Source organism: Dipodomys ordii, unplaced genomic scaffold (genome assembly GCF_000151885.1).
Source record: "Dipodomys ordii isolate 6190 unplaced genomic scaffold, Dord_2.0 Scaffold31, whole genome shotgun sequence".
NCBI classification, from domain to species: Eukaryota; Metazoa; Chordata; class Mammalia; order Rodentia; family Heteromyidae; genus Dipodomys; species Dipodomys ordii.
This window is the reverse complement of record NW_012267247.1, coordinates 10,838,420-10,855,890: the sequence shown is the minus strand read 5'-3', so window position 1 is coordinate 10,855,890 and position 17,471 is coordinate 10,838,420. Positions and strand designations below refer to the sequence as shown.

Genomic DNA, 17,471 nt, shown 5'->3' with positions numbered 1-17,471 from the left:
AAAAAAAAAAAAAAAGTAACATACTCCAGGATATCCCTTGTGTAGGTAGCAATGGCACCTTGAGGTCTCTTGGTATACAATTTGGGAGCCCTGGAGGTGAGCAAATCTAATTTGAATTTGTTTGCTGCCTCTCTCTTTGAGGATATGGAAATTACATAGTTACGATTTTCAATTTTTATTTGCCATCCCTTTTTGTTCTTGTGTTATTTTTGACTCTTGTTCACTTTGTTTTCCCATTATATGATACTTTATACTTTTTTCTTTCACCTAAAGAAATGCTTCTTAGTAACATTCTTTCATTGCCTACATGATAATCTTCAAAAAAATGTAAGAAACATATATATTCCAGGCAACACATGAACAGAGCCATAAAGTATTTTAGAATTCCTAGACTTTTTATGGCCTATTGTTGATAGAAGCCAACTGTGAACCAGGCTTTGATGGGTTAGGGTATACCATTTTGATAGCTTCCTTCCATAGACACAACTTTTTTCTTGCTGGATCTTCCACCTTCATTCCATGTCGATCCACAACTATGGATGGATATGTCAGCTCTGTCCTTCTCTATTGTTGTTTTGATCTTTGAGGAATAAGCATCTTATCTCTAGCCAACTCTCTATCACTTACCACAGCTCTGTGAAACTGAGCTCATAGAAGATTAAGCTTCACTGGAACTCTTGTGGGACTAGATCCTGCCCTCTTCTGTCCTTTCTAGTTATATGGCCACTGTCCTGAGAACTTGTTAGCCTTCCTAAAACATAGGCTACTGGGGATCTCCTAGTGTAAAAATTAATAATACTTTCTACCACAATATATTAAATGCAAGTAGAAACAAATACAAAAAGAGTATTAAATTAACTATGCAATATTAAAATGTCTTCATATCCCAGTGATTGTTACCTCATGATAACTTGTGAGATTTTTACACCTTTGATCATATAAAATAATATTTATTGAAATGAACTCCAGGAAACAAGAGGTTTTTTTTTCTTTGTTGTTGTTTTTGCTCTTTTCTTTTTGTCTTGTTTGTTCATTTATCTGTCTTCAGGAGGGTACAGTTGGGCCCAGAAATGGAGGGACAAAGAGTGAACAATGCAGCAGTGGTACTCACTAGACACACTACATTGGAAATGAACTATGCAACTTGTGGGGAGGGAAAAGAGGGAAAAACAGAGAACAAAGGAAGGAGTGACATTGTCCAAAAAAAAATATACTCATGACCTGATTTATGTAACTGTAACCCCTCTGTACATCATCTTTATAATAACAAAAATAAAATTTAAAAAATTGATGTTCATATAAAGCTAGAAAAAACTCTAGCTGGAGATGTAGGGAAGATTTTCTTTTTTAAAAAATACAGTTTTTTAAACAGACAAATAGTAATTTTACATCTTTGCAAGATCCAGTATGTCATTTCAGCACATGTATAATGATCAAATCAGGGCATTTGACATATCTGCCACCTCAGGGCTATGTCATTTCTTCATATTAAGATCTTTAAAAATCCAACTATGAGCCAAACATTGGTGGCTTACACCTATAATCCTAGCTACTCGGGTGGTTGAGATCTAAGGATTGTGGTTCAAAGCCAATCCTGGGCAGGAAAGTCCATGAGACTCTCTCCAATTAAACACCAAAAAACCAGACATGGCCTTAAGTGAAAAAAGCTCAGGGACAATGCCCAGACCCTGAGTTCAAGCCCCACAACCACCACCACCAACAAAAATCCAAGTAGGGATTTAAAACTACTCAATTGTCAACCATAATTGTTCTACTATGTCCTTCCTGTCCTATTGTCCCCTGCACCCATTAATCATCCTCCCCACACTCTTCACAGGCTGTGGTAACCACTGTTCTAATACATATATGTGTGTGTGTATTTATATACTTATTTATTTACATGGACCTTTTGCTTGCCTCAGTAGGCACTCTATGACCTGAGCCATGTCTCCAGCCCCAATATTCTATTGTCTACTTCTTTGAGTTCAACTTTAGTTACTTATTTGAGTTCAAACTCTAGTACCTAGAGAAGTAGGCAGGCCCTCTGCTATTTAAGCTATACCATCCAGTCTTGAGATCAAGCTTGATTGAATTAAATGAAAACTAGAGAGTATATAGAAGCACATTAAACCACAGACTAGTTAAGAACTCTATCTAGCTGTCAACTACTGGATCCTGATAGGGTGATTAAACACTAAAAGGTTTCTCATGTCGGGAGGAAAGCCAAGATAATAAATACTTGTTGCCTTAGTTTCTACAGCACAAGGAAGTTAAATATATCCGATTCTTTTGGCCTTTTCTTCACAATTGCAGGGTAGTTGCTAAAGCTCCTACAAGTATAATTATATTCTGGGCAAGAAGAAGGAAAATGAATGGAAGACTTCCACTACCTCTCATTGGCTAAAAGGCATATAGCTAACCGATTACAAGGGAATCTGGAACATGTCGTAATTTAACTGGTCATATCACTACCATCAATAAATTTTTAATTCTATTAGAAATAATGGATGGATAACTACTGAAAAACAACATATCTTCTACAAATGGGACTTTTTTCTTTTTTCTTTTTTTTTGGTAGTACAGGGGTTTGAACTCAGGGCTTCATGCTTGCATGGCCTGTTTATTTGCTTGGCTGGCATTCTACCACTTGAGCCACACTTCCAGCCAAGCATTTTGCTAGCATTAGAAATAGAATCTTATAAACTTTTCTACCTGGGTTAGCTTCTCTTATTTACTGAATGAGTCAATATGTGATTTCTTTTTATCTTTTTAACCAGGGAAAATGTGGAATTGTTAGAACTATACAAGAATGAAATGTCACCTTTCTTAAGGCACAATATTATCTCCAATATTGTTTTAGGATATGTTGTAAAATGAACTGGAAGTCACCTAGAGACATACATACCACTTCTGAATTTATTAAAATCAAGGAGAAAACACTAATAAATTAAGGAAAACAAATACACTTGAATGTGAACTTCATATCAGTTGTATGCTTTGAGAATTGCGCAATGTGTTTTCAGTCTTTGTGTAGTGAAAAGTTCCTTGGAAATGCTTGCTGCATTCATGACTTTTGTAAACATTCCAGTCATCTTTGCTCTTGAACTTCTTGTTCTTTTACCCAGCATGTTTTTCTAGAAATATTTTTTTCTATCATATAGTAATGAATAACAGAATGTGGGATTAACAATTCTGCCAGCCTGTGGATTTTTCCTGTTGTTGTAGAGGGACTGTTTTGGGGGTTATTGGTACAAATTTTAGTCTTGAATGTACAGAGAATTCCAGAGTAGTTCTTTAGATACAGGTGTGATTTTTTTGTTATTGTTGTTTTATACATTTCTTGTTTATATCCAGAAGTGATCATTTGTCTCTTTCTAGAATTTTCTCTAAATATCATTAACAGATGAAAGAAAAAGTCATTGATATTTTTATTGTTATTATTAAGTAGTTATAAAAGGCTTAAAATTCCATAAAGTCAGATTGTGAGTACAATGCTTCCTGGACAATATCACTCTTGCTTTTTTTCTCCCCCATTTTCTCCCTCTCATCCCTACCCATAAGTTATACAGTTCATTTTTACATAATGTATATTTAATACAATGACTACATTTGCTCACCCTTCCTCCATTCCTGTGTCCCTCTTTGACCTCCCACAAAAAGGTCCATGTTTCCATTTCCTAGTATTTGTTTTGATGAACAGTACTTTAGTTGTTCAGAGGATTCTTCCTCTAAGAATACCATCCTTTAGTCAGTTTGTTTGTGTGTAAATACATTAAGCGCTGTATATATTATTGTGCCTAGTTATATTTTAGATCTAACTTCCATAGATGAGAAAAAAATGTGCCATTTGTCTCTCTGAGCCTGGCTTGCTTCACTTAACCTGATTTGTTCTAGGTTCATCCATTTCCCTGCAAATGACATATTATCCTTTCTAGTAGATGTGTAAAATTCCATTGTGTATATATACCACATTTTCTTTCTTTCTTTTTTTTACTGAATTTGGGACAAATATTCTCAACTCAATGACATTCTAGGCTGGCTAGTGAGCAACTCTGTGAGAGATTGAGACTTAAAGCTTATGGTTAGTTGTATTGTTTATACTCATTTAAAATGTCCTCAATTTATGCACTCAACAAATAACTTCTATTCACACACCTCTTTTTGCTACTCTAACATTGAGCTTTGCAGCTGGAGCACTGTTTGTAGCGTGGCAGGTAATGATTAAAACTATCTAGGCATGATGTTAGCCACATTTTCACTCATCTATTGTAGGGCATTTGGGCCATTTCCATAACTTGCCTTTTTTTTTTTTCGGATCATGGGGCTTGAACTCTTTGCTTGGGCACTATCCCTCAGCTCTTCAGCTTAAGGTGAGTGCTCTACCACTTGAGCCACAGTGCTACTAATGGTTTTCTAGTGGTTTATTGGAGATAAGAGTCTCACAGAGTTTCCTGCCTGAGCTGGCTTTGAACAATGATCCTCAGATCTCAGCCTCTTGAGTAGCTAGGATTACGGGCATGAGCCACCAGCACCCGGCTCCATAACTTGCCTATTGTAAACAGCACAGCAATAAACATGGAAGTGTAATTGTCTTTACCATATCCTGATTTAGAATGCTCTGGGTAGATGCCAAAGAGTGGTATTGCTGGATCATACGGTAGTTCTATATTCAGTTTTTTAAAAATCTCCAAACTAGCCAGGCACTGGTACTCATGCCTATAATCCTAGCTACTCAGGAGGCTGAGATGTGAGGACTGTGATTCAAAGCCAGCCCAGGGAGCAAAGTCCATGAGACTCTTCTCTCCAATTAACCACCAGAAAACTGGAAGTGGCTCTGTGGCTCAAGTGGTAGAGCACTCACCTTGAGCTGAAGAACTCAGGGACAGCACCCAGGCCCAGAGTTCAAGCGCCACAACTGACAGCAACAACAACAAAAAATCTCCAAACTACCATCCATAGTGGTTGTAATAGTTTACATTCCCATTAGCAGTATAATAGGGTTCTTTTTTCCCCACATCCCTGCCAATATTTGTTACTATTCAAATTATCAATGCTGGTCTATCTTACTGGGGTAAAATGGAATCTCAAAATTGTTTCATTTGCATTTCCTTTATGGCCAGGAATGTTGAGCTTTTCCTCATGTCTTACAGATATTTCTTTCTTTTTCAATAAACGATGACAGGCAGTGTCAGCCTACTGTGTCACCTCACAGTGAAACAGCCCCAATTCCAGTTCCTACTCAAATAAGGAATTATCAGCGCATTGAGCAGAATCTCACATCTACTTCCAGCTCTGGCACAAATCCACATGGTTCTCCAAGGTAAGTTAATGTCTTCATTCTTTTTATTTTCTTAACATTTTTATTATTAATGATATTATTTAAAATATACACATATGTATAATTATTATATGTAGTATACATATAATACGCTATTATACATAATATTATATATAAAGTATAATTACTATTTTTGTTGTTGGTCATGGTGCTAGGGGCTTGGGTGCTGTCCCTGAGTTCTTTTGCTAAAGGCTAGCACTCTACCACTTTGAGCCACAGCACCACTTCTGGTTTTCTGGTGGTTAAATGGAGATAAGAGTCTCATGGACTTTCCTGTCTAGGCTGGCTTTGAACCATGTTCCTCAGATCTCAGCCTCTTGAGTAGCTAGGATTATAGGCATGAACCACTAGCACCTTGCTATAAAGAATTAACAAACATCAGGGATAGCTCCGAGGCCTAGAGCTCAAGCCCCACGACTGACAAAAAAAAAAGAGAGAGAGACCTTTCATGCGATTGTTTCTAACATATTTATAAGATTATGTCTTTGTTGCCTTGTATGTCCCTCCCCCATGGTACAACCCTGCTTTCACTATATATGATGTTGGTATATATGGAGGGGAAGGGAAAAAACAAACTGTAAAAACAGGGATATCGGAGGACCCATTGCAACAATGAGATGTACAAGTCGTTATGTCGAAAAATGAACTTTACAACTTTGGTGGGGGAGGACGGGGGGTGAGGGGAGGATACGAAGGGACGGGAAGGGGAAACAAAGCAGACAGGAAGGGGAAACAAAGCAGGAGGCTACAATGCTTGATAAGAAATGTGCTCATTATCTTACCCACGTAATTGTAACCCCTCTGTACAGTATTTTCACAATAAAAATACATTAAAAAAAAGAATTAACAAACAAACTGAGTGCCTATGAGTTAGCCAACAAAATACTGGACTAGAGGTAAGGCTCCAGTGATACAATATCAGCTTTTAGTGGAAAAAGCCAAGCAAGAGCTTGGGGCCCTGAGTTTAAACCCCAGTTCATGAATAAATACATACAAAAAGATGTGGTAATAGGGCTGGGAAGGTGGCTCAGTGGTAGAGCGCTTGCCTTGCTTTTTTCCTTTTGCTTATGTGGTGCATGAGGCCCTGGGTTCGATTCCTCAGCACCACATAAGCAAAAGGAAAAAAGCTGGAAGTGGCGCTGTGGTCAAGTGGTAGAGTGTCCCACAACCAGATCCCCCCCCCAAAAAAAGATGATAATAAAGATTTAAACACTAAAACTTAACTAGTAAAAATATAAGACTAGTTATTCAGTGGTGATTACATTTCATTTCTAGAAAACAGAGAGTGGAAGAAAGATTTTTGATTCAGCATGGCAAATGTTAACTATATGTGTGTGATCAGGGATTATGGCAGAATGAGAATTAGTAGCTCTTCACAGAAACCCCAGAGAGGCTTAAGTCTCAAGAGAACCCAAGCAAAATGAAGGGAAAAAAATAGCACTTTAATATCTGGTTACTTGTTTTACATGTAAATATATATGGTCTATTCACAGTCTCTATATAGTCTGTGTATGAGATTGCATGTATACAAAATTACTAATTTTAAATGAGGAGCCCAGCACCAGTGGCTCACACCAGTAATCCTATCTCCTCAGGAAGCTGAGATCTGAGGATCGCAGTTCAAAGCTGGCCTGGGCAGCAATGTCCGTGAGACTCTTATCTCCAATTAACCACTAGAAAACTGAAAGTGGCACTGTGACTCAAGTGGTAGAGTGCTAGCCTTGAGCTGAAGAGCTTAGGGACAGTGCCCAGGCCCAGAGTTCACAACCAACCCCCCCCCCAAAAAAAAGGAATGAGAAAGGGAAGAGGTGACATTGTCCAAAAAGAAATGTACTTTTTACCTGACTTACGTAACTATATCTATTACAGCATCTTTATAATAACAATTTAAAAAATTGTAAAGAATGAGATAAAATTAAAATGCCCACCAGTAAAGGACTAATATACTCCATCTAGAACAATGGAATACTATGCAGCTTTTATTCCAAAAGAATAAAGAAGCTCTCTTAAGTACAGAATCAGTTAAGTTTCTAAGGTGTAATATGAAATGAAAAAAGTAGCTGGGCACCAGTGGCTCACTCCTGTAGTCCTAGCTACTCAGGAGGCTGAGATCTGAGGATCACGGTTCAAAGCCAGCCCAGGCAGGAAACTTAGTGAGACTCTTATAGCCAATAAAGCACTAGAAAACCAGAAACAGCGCTGTGGCTCAAGCGGTAGAGTGCTCACCTTGAGCTGAAGACCTGAGGGATAGTGCCCAAGCCCAGAGTTCAAGCCCCATGACCAACAAAAAAAAAAGAAAAGAAATGATAAAGTAGAATGATGAATGGTATATCCAGCAGTGATTCTCAAATGTATGGTCTGTGAATCTCTTCCTAGGGCCTGTGAGGTCATTCTTTTCATAAGTATCTATAATGTTGTTTACTCTCTTGACTGCATTGATAAATAATGGTGCAGAAAGCAGAGATGAATAAAATAGCAGGTACTTTAGTATGAATCAAACTGGTGATATCAACTGAACAGTTAGTCTGTGTTCTTCACCAATATATTTTTTTCAGTACAAAAACATGTCCTTAACAAGGCATCAAATGTTATTTCTTGTTGAAAAGCACAAATCCATGAAGCAGTTTTGTGGCATGTTAGAGCAGCCGTCTTAGGAAAAATATTGTACAGTTGTTTAAGTTGAAAGCTGAACTAGTCTGTATATATGTGTGTGTGTGTGTGTACGCGCGCACACGTGTGTGTGCATGCATGCACGTGCTCATGCACACACATGGGTGTATGTATTTTATTTTAAAGAATGATGGACAAACTACAGTCTAGCAACAATTTTTGTTAGAAATGAACTAATTTTTTACTACTTAGAAAACAAGGGACAATAAATATCAATTTTTCCATTCAAAAAAGTTTAAAATTTGTAAAATTCATATTCATTATGATGTTGACAACTTCTTAGTGAACTTCTCTGACATTTCTGTTAAAAGTGATGGTGAAAGGAAAGGAAGATTGGCAGAGTAATTTCTCTCCGATCAAAGTGAACTAGGGTCATAGAATGCACTTCACCTCGAGTGACACCAAGAAAACTATAAACAGAGATACACACCAACAAAGAAGAATTTATACTGCATGCATACAAGGATAGAAACTGAAGAGGTACCACAGTAAGGTGCCTCACCCTACCCCTACCCTCAGCAGCGGTTGGTGCAGACAGTGACACACCTAAAGTTCTAGAACTAAAGGTCCAAAATGGAAAAAGCAGGAACTGGAATGCCAGACTGCCACATCCAGATGCAGAACTATTTCACCATAATGTCAATAAAGCACATAAGAATTGATATCAACAAAGAGCTTGGAACCACAAAAAGCTCTATTTCCTATTGCAAAGCAGAGTTGAAAGCATAAGCAATAGAATTAAAAAAGCTGAAAACCAAGGTATCAGGCTAGGAAGATGGTTTAGTGATAAAGTGCTTATCTAGCATGAATGAAACCCTGGGTTCGATTCCTCAGTACCACATACACAGAAAAAGCTAGAAGTGGTGCTGTAGCTCAAGTGGCAGAGCGCTAGCTTTGAGCAAAAAAAGAAGCCCAGGTACAGTACTCAAGCCCTTATTTCAAGCTCAGGACCCTCAAAAAACAAAACAAAACAAAAAAAACCCTAGAGTATCAGGAGTTGAGGATAAAGCAGAAGAAATGGAACAAAAAAATCAAAGCAATGGGGGCTGGGAAAGTGGCTCAGTGGTAGAGTGCTTGCCTTGCATGCATGAGACCCTGGGTTCGATTCCTCAGCACCACATAAGCAAAAAGAAAAAAGCCAGAAGTGGTGCCGTGGCTCAAGTGGTAGAGCGCTAGCCTTGAGCTGAAGAGCTGAGGGACAGCGCCCAGGCCCACAGTTCAGGCCCCATGACCAGACCCCCCCCCAAAAAAAAAGGAATGTATAAAAACACTCTGAACATACTGGCAAATTTGGCCAAAAGATCAAATCTACACATAAGCAAGATAGATGAGGGAGAAGAATTCAAAACTAAAGGCATTAAAACCCTGTTTAACAAAATAATAACAGAAAACTTACCCAACTTCAAGAAAGAGAATCTCACCCACTTGACAGAGGCATACAGAATTCCTAACAGAGAGGATCCAAGAAGAAATACTTCAAGATACATCATAGTGAAAAATGCTGGACTTGAAAAAGGAGGAATTAAATTTAAATACAGCAAAATCAAAGAATGAAAAGAAGATTAGGAACAGATTTCTCCACACAAACTCTGAATGCAAGGAAAGCCTGGAGTGGTATAATGTAAGCTCTAACCAACAATTACCAACTTAAATTAGTGTACCCAGCAAAGCTATCACTCATAATTGATGGAAAAACTACAACCTTCTACAACAAACAAAAATTAAAGGAATTCATGAACATTTATCCAGCACTATGAAGGATACTGAAGGAAAGTACAGTATCTGAAGAAGACAATCACAGTCAAGGAAACATAACTTCAAATAAAAATCACTACAAGACTAGGTTAGTAAACACAAAAAGAGGAAGGAAGCTATAGGAAGACAACAAAATGGCAGGAAACATGACATTTCTCCATAGTAATGTTAAACATCAATGGGCTAATTCCCCAATCAAAGGACATAGAGCAATAAGGCAAGAGAAAGACATAAAAAGAATTCACATAGGGAAAGAAGTCAAACTATCCCTATTTGTGGACTCCATCACCAAGCTCCTAGAGCTGATTAACAACTTTGGCAAAGTTAAAGGATACAAAATCAGCCACAAAAATCAGAAGCCTTTCTGTATACCAACAATGTATAAGCAGAGGAAAATCTGCAAAACAATTCCATTTGCAAAGCCTCAAAAAGATACATACATATATATATATATATATATATATATATGTTAGAATAAACATAACCAAGGAAGCAAAAAACCTCTACAGTGAAAACTAAAAATCTGAAGAAAGAAATGGAAGATGATATCAGGAAATGGATGTTCATGGACAGGCCATAGTGTCAAAGGCAATCTACTATCAAAATTGTCAAATGTAATCCCTATCTAAATCCCGATAACATTCTTCACCAAGATAGAGAAAACAACCTAAAAATTCATATGGAACAACAAAAGACCTCAAATAGCCAAAGCAATTCTAGGCAAAAAAAAAAAGCAATGCTGGTGGTATCATAACAGTTATCATAACAAAAATAGCTTGTTAACTGGCACAGATACAGCCCCAAAGATAAATAGAAGAGACTAGAAGGCCTAGAAATAAATCTATATACCTACAATTATTGGATATTTGACAAGGAACCAAAGATACATGGTAGCGGGGAAAAAAAAGATAGCCTCTTGAATAATTAATTGGTGTTGGGAAAACTGGACACACACACACACACACACACACACACACACACACACACACACACACACACACACACACACACACACACACACACACACACACACCACCCCATTTCCCATAGGACCAGGGGAGGCGCACACACACACGGATATAACTAAAATGGATCCATGTTTGTCACCATGCACCAATATCAACTCAAAGTGGATTTAAGACCTCAACATTAGACTGGAAATTTTGAAACTACTGCAAGATGATGGAGTAGGAGAAACGTTAGAACCGATAGGCATAGGTAGGATTTTTTTTTTTTTTTTTTTTTTGGCCAATGAAAGCTTGAACGCAGGGCGTAGGCATTGTCCCTGAGCTGCTTTTGCTCAAGGCTAGCACTCTACCACTTGAGCCACAGTGCCAATTCTGGCTTTTTCTGTTTATGTGGTACTTGGGAATCGAACCCAGAGCTTCATGCATACTAGGCAAACACTCTACCACTAAGCCACATCCCTAGCCCCAGGAATTTTTTTGAGTCCCAGGAGCACAGCAAATAGGAGAGAGATTGATAAATGGGATTACATCAAAATAAAAAGTTCCTTTGCTGCAAAGGACATAGTTACTAGAAAGACAGCCAACAATTGGGAGAAAATCTTCATGCCAGCTGTGTATCCAAAATATGCAAGAAGCTCTAAAAGTTAACATCCTCCCCCCCAACTAATAAAGCAATCAATAAATGAGCAAAGGAGCTTAAGAGACACTTGTCAGAAGAAGCAAGAATGGTAGACACATAAAGAAGTGCTCAACATCCCTGGCTATAAAGGAAATGCCAATTAAAACAATTTTGAGGTTTCATCTTGCCCAGTTAGACTGGCAACCATCAAAAATTCAGACAAGAACAAATGCTGGAAGGGATGTGGTAAAAAGGAACCTTATTGCACTATTGGTGGGAATGTAAACTACAACAACCACTATGGAAGGAGGTTTGGAAGGTCTTCAAAAAACTAAACATCAAACTAAACTTATGACCCAACCATACGCTTGGACATCTACCCAGATATTACAAGTAAGGATACAGTAAAGACACTTGAACATCCATGTTCACTGCTGCACTTTTCTCAATAGCCAAATTATAGAAACAGCCCAGATGCCCTACACCAAATGAATGGATCATAATCCTCTATCACCTCACTTATTTTGTTTTAAAAATATGTGTATTTCATCATTTTATGTTAAATAGACATACTTGTAATGAATTAATTTTTAAAATTTCTCAGTTTAATTTCAAATATAGTAATAAATATGAAGCTTATGAACAAAAACTTAAGTCTTAAGTAATTTTTTTTTGTTTTTGTGCCAGTCCTGGGGCTTAAACTTAATATCTGAGCACTGTACCTCAGCTCTTCAGCTCAAGACTAATACTCTACCACTTTAGCTACAGTGCCACTTCGGGTTTTCTGGTGGTTTATTGGAGATAAGAGTTTCATGGAATTTCCTGCCTGGGCAGGCTTTGAACCAAGATCCTCAGATCTGAGCCTCCTAAGTAGCTAGGATTATAGGCGTGAGCCACCAGTGCCTGGCTCCTTGAACTCTTTTGCTCAAGGCTAGTACTCTGTTCTTGAGCCACAGCTCCACTTCTAGCTTTTTTTTCTTTTCTTTTCTTTTTGGTAGTTAATTGGAGATTTACAGACTTTTCTGCCTGGGCTGGCTTTGAATCACAATCCTTAGATCTCAACCCCCGCATTGTGAAGAAGTTTCCAGAAAATAAATTAGACAGACAGCAATAAATCTAGATTCTTCCAAAAAGAGAGTTAATTCTCTTTTTCTTTTCAGATCTGCAGTAGTACGAAGGTCTAACACCAGCCCCATGGGTTTCCTCCGGCTGGGGTCCTGCTCCCCAGCACCTGCAGATACAGTACAGACAGTTGGGCGAAGACTCTCTACTGGGTCTTCCAGACCTTATTCACCTTCCCCTTTGGGTAAGGAGAGTTTAAAGCAGTTACTTTCAACCTTTTTTCACTGCAACCAATTTTATGTGGCATACTCTGCATAGAAAGATTTGTTTATGATGGCAGTCATGTGAACCTACTGGAGACTTATGTTCTATCCCACCCACTGTATTCCACTCCCAAATCCCCCTTGAGAATCTCTGTATAAACTTGAGAATATAATAACATATGTGTCAAAAGTATCTTCACTAAGTCTACAGGTTCAAAACATCAGTCAGAAGTCTTAGGCTAAATTGCATTAAATGCCAACTCTGCTATCATTTATGTGTATGAGGATTAAAATACAATAGCTCTGAATCACAGCTACCAGAAGCCTTCCAATGGAAATATAGCAGTAGCTTTGTTACACATCTTCCACTTCACCTACACAGTCTTTCATCGGAATAAGGAGAACCTAAAACAAAAGGAACAAAATGCTGAAATTCAGAGTATATATGAGGGAGGCCAAAGCTACTGTGTCTGTAGCATCTATGAAAATGGCACTAAAGTGGTGGGAAGAACAGAGGAGCCTATCTGTAGTCAGAATCTCACAGGAGACCCTATAATAATATATCTACAAAACTGAAATTTCCTCATTACCTATTGAAATGGTCTTAGATATTTTTACCTGAGAAATCTTCAAACAAAATGTTGCCCTTTCATTACTCCCTTAGCAACACCTGAGGCACTAAATGCAAGATCTTAACCTTGCAGTCAAGGAGAAGACTGCTACTTTGCCTCTTGCCCTTTCTTGTTATTCACTTGTCTCTTGTCTGTATAAATTCTTTGAAACCTTCTCCTTGTTTCAGTTTGAATTCTCAGGGAGATGGTTGCAAAGACCTTATCATGCAAGAGACTGATGGGAGGAAGTATTTGTAAAAGCCAAAGGGGAAGGTTGAGAAGAAGGGCCTACAGACCAGGTTCAGGTCTGAAACCTTGGAAAGAAATGCATAAAGGGGAATTTGGATAAGAAGAGTCTCAGACTATAGTAGTTTTCAGAAAGTTTTATCCAGACTACAGACTATCCAAGTACTAGCTTGTCAAAGGAATTCTTGTACATACTTCAACAGTGCTGAATTAGTCATTGTCTTGGAGTGACCCTGGGAGCAAATGAATACATAGACAACAGTTGTGCCCTGTAGCTCCATAGCGCCAAGAACTTTGTACTACAAATTCTTTTTTTTGCGGGGGGGTCTGGTCATGGGGCCTGAACTCTGGGCCTGGGCACTGTCCCTCAGCTCTTCAGCTCAAGGCTAGCGCTCTACCATTTGAGCCATAGCACCACTTCTGGCTTTTTTCTTTTTGCTTATGTGGTGCTGAGGAATCAAACCCAGGGCCTCATGCATGCAAGGCAAGTGCTCTACACTGAGCCACCTTCCCAGCCCACAGTACAAATTCTTGTACTTCAGCTTTTTTGTGAGTGTGTGCCTGTACTGAGGCTTGAATTCAGGGCCTGGGCACTCTCCCTAAGTGTTTTTGCTCAAGGCTAGTACTGTAACACTTGAGCCATAGCTCCAGTTCTGGCATTTTGGTGGGTAATGGGAGATAGAGAGTTCCAAGGACTTTCTTGTCTTGGCTTCAAACATCAATCTTCAGATCTCAGCCTTCTGAGTAGCTAGGAATACAAATGTTAGCCATAAGCACCCATCCAGTAAAATGCTTTATACACATACCTATTATTTGCATTTATTTGTTTACATGGCCTTCTTCTCTATGTTGTTTCAAATCTGATTATATTGCATTATTTTAATTTCATTGTACCCAGGGTCTAGCACATTGGTTTCTCAATAAATATTAGTTAATCTAAACCTTTGCCAGTTAAAATTGTGTAAATGATTGTACAGTGAGCAATTTGTGCATATATTGCCTGTTGACTTACTTGGTTTGTAGTAATTTTTTTTCTTTTACAATCTTACTTCATAGTTGGTACCATTCCAGAACAGTGTAGTCAATGTTGCTGTGGGCATCCTCAGGGCCATGAATCTAGGAGTAGAAACTCCTCAGGTAGGAAAACCTATTTGCTATATTAATCACTTGAATTTTGTTAATATTGATTTTTTTTACCAGTTTTACCAAAACAACAGAATTAATATAGAATATTTCCTCTCCTGCTTTTTAGTGTTTTGATCTAATGTGTTTAATTTTATTTATTTATTTTTTGTTCTAGTACAAGAGTTTGAACGCTGGACCTGGGCATTGTCCCTTAACATTTTCACTCAAGGCTAGTACTCTACCACTTGAGCCATACTTCCACTTCTAGGTTTTTGGTGATTAATTGGAGATAGGAGTCCTACTGACTTTTCCTGTCCAGGCTTGCTTTGAACCATGATCCTCACATCTCAGCCTCTTGAATAGCTAGGATTATAGGCATGAGCCACCAACACATGGCTCCTAATGTGTTTTATTCTTTTACTTAGTATCCTTTTCGGAATGAGACTTCCTTATGGAAGTAAGTCTTAGGAATTAAATAATTTGGGTAAGTTTTAGTCATTGCCACACAGATTAAGAAAATTAATTTAGAAAATGAAATTTGTTACCTTGATTAACCTATTTCTTGTTGAGAGCCACCAGTCAGCATTGGATAAAAAAGAAATTGCTGAGCTTGGCACTGGTGGCTAACCCCTATAATCCTAGCTACTCAGGAGGCTGAGATCTGAGAATTTCAATCACAGGTAGCACAGGCAGGAAATTCTTTGAGACTCTTATCTCCAGTTAACCAGCAAAGAACCACAAGTGGAGCTATGGCTCAAGTGGTAGAGAACTAGCCTTGAGCAAAAAATCTCAGGGATAAGGTTCAAGCCTCAGGACCAGCACAAAAAGAAAGAAAAAGGAATTGCTTTATTGTATTATTACAATAAAGCATAAATTTATTGCTTTGTTGTATAATATATATGCCTGGAAACATATGTGTAAATTCTTTTTTGGTGTGGGGGGGTGGGTAGGGGAGGTGGAGGGGGTGGGTAGAGGAGGTGGAGTGGGGTGGGAGGGGCTCAGTCCTAGAGCTTGAACTCAGGGCCTGGGTGCTGTCCCTGAGCTTCTTTTGCTCAAGGCTAGTACCCTACCACTTGAGCCTCAGCTCTACTTCCAACTTTTTTTTAATGATGGTCCTGGAGCTTGAACTCAGAGCTTGGATGCTGTCCTTGAGCCTCTTTGTGCTCAAGGCTAGCACTCTACCACTTGAGCCACAGCATCACTTCTGGCCTTTTCTGAGTAGTTTATTGGAGATAATAGTCTCACAGACTTTCTGGCCCAGGCTTGCTTCGAACTGTGATTCTCAGGTTTCAGCCTCCTGAGTAGCCAGTATTACTGGCATGAGCTGAAGGTGCCCAGCCACTTGCAGCTTTTTTGATAGTCTGACTTTACTGTCCAGGCTGGTTTTGAACCAGGATCCTCAGCTCTCAGCCTCCTGAGTAGCTAAGATTACAGGCATGAACCATCAGTGCCCAGTTATAAATACTTTAATATTTCAAATTTTATTGTATGGGCATGTGAGGAATTTCATATTACTTTGAAAATCTCAATTTCTAAATTTAGTTTTTTCTATTTTGTGTTTTCTTAAAAGTGAAGCTGAAGCCAGGTGCCAGTGGCTCTCGCCTGTACAATAATCCTAGCTATTCAGGAGGTTGAGATCTGAGGATCACAATTCAAAGCCATCCCAGGCATGAAAATCTGTGAGACTCTTATTTCCAATAAACCACTCAGAAAAAGCCAGAAGTGGTGCTGTGGCTCAAATGGTTGAGCGCTAGCCTTAAGCACAAAGAAGCTCAAGAACAGAGCCCAGGCTCTGAGTTCAAGCCCCAGGAACCCTTCCCCCCCACCAAAAAAAAAGTGAAGCTTAAATAACTTTTCCTGATTTTACTTTATCTATCTGAATTTTTAGTGGCTCTAGGATTTGAACACAGGATATTGCACTTATTAAGCACATGTTCTACCATTTGAACCACTCTTCTAACCCTTTTGATTTACTTGTTTTTCAAGTAGAGTCTCAATGTTTTTGCCTGGAGCAGATCTCAGACAATCCCTCTTCTTATGGCCTCCCACATAGCTGGGATCACAGGCATACCACTACATACTGCTTCAGAATCTTGCTAGCTATTTTGCTTAGGCTGGCCTCAAACCATATTCTTGATGTTAAACCCCCCCCAAATTGTTGAGATCATGACTATGTACCACATCACCCAGTTTTTTACTTATTTATTAAAATTACTTCTGTAAAGGGTAGGACACTATTCTGTAAGTAAATGTCAGCTTTGGATTGAGGTCAAGCCTGTAGTGGTTAATAAAACTTTTGTCAGTGTCTGTTTCTGTTTTTTTTTTTCCCCTGGTTGTGGAGCCTGAACTCTGGGCCTGGGTGCTGTCCCTCAGCTTTTCAGTTCAAGGCTAGTGCTCTACCACTTGAGCCACAGTGCTACTTCTGGTACTTTTGCTGCTTATGTGGTGCTGAGGAATTGAACCCAGTGCCTCATGCATGCAAGGCAAGCACTCTACCACTGAGCCACCTTCCCAGCCCTTCTGTTGTGGTTGTTTTGTTTTGTTTTGTTTTTGAGACTAAGGTCTCACTATGTAGCCAGGGTAGCCTTGAATGAACTTAGAATCCTCTTTCCTCAGCCTCTTGAACTCTCTGATTATTAGCACATTCCAACATTCCAAGCTTCAGAGTTTTAGGTCACTACAAAAATTGTATGATCTTATTATTATTGACAATAGTTTGACTTACAAGAAACCAAAGAAAATATGTAACTGGAGCTCAAAGATGGTGGACTTTCAATGGGAAACAACTTGATTTATGTGAAAAAAGGGATACCC

The 17,471-nt window shown here is 38.7% G+C and overlaps 1 protein-coding gene across 3 annotated transcripts in view; it reads left to right on the top strand.

The window, feature by feature from the left end:
- The window catches only part of Ulk2 (unc-51 like autophagy activating kinase 2), a 90,071-nt gene that overhangs the window by 54,477 nt on the left and 18,123 nt on the right, over nucleotides 1-17,471 (top strand). For all 3 annotated transcript variants that reach the window (XM_013016516.1, XM_013016517.1, XM_013016518.1), the window contains 3 exons: nucleotides 5,183-5,320; nucleotides 12,511-12,656; nucleotides 14,589-14,669. In XM_013016516.1, the coding sequence (XP_012871970.1) occupies nucleotides 5,183-5,320; nucleotides 12,511-12,656; nucleotides 14,589-14,669 (365 nt within the window). The remainder of the gene's footprint in view (nucleotides 1-5,182; nucleotides 5,321-12,510; nucleotides 12,657-14,588; nucleotides 14,670-17,471) is intronic.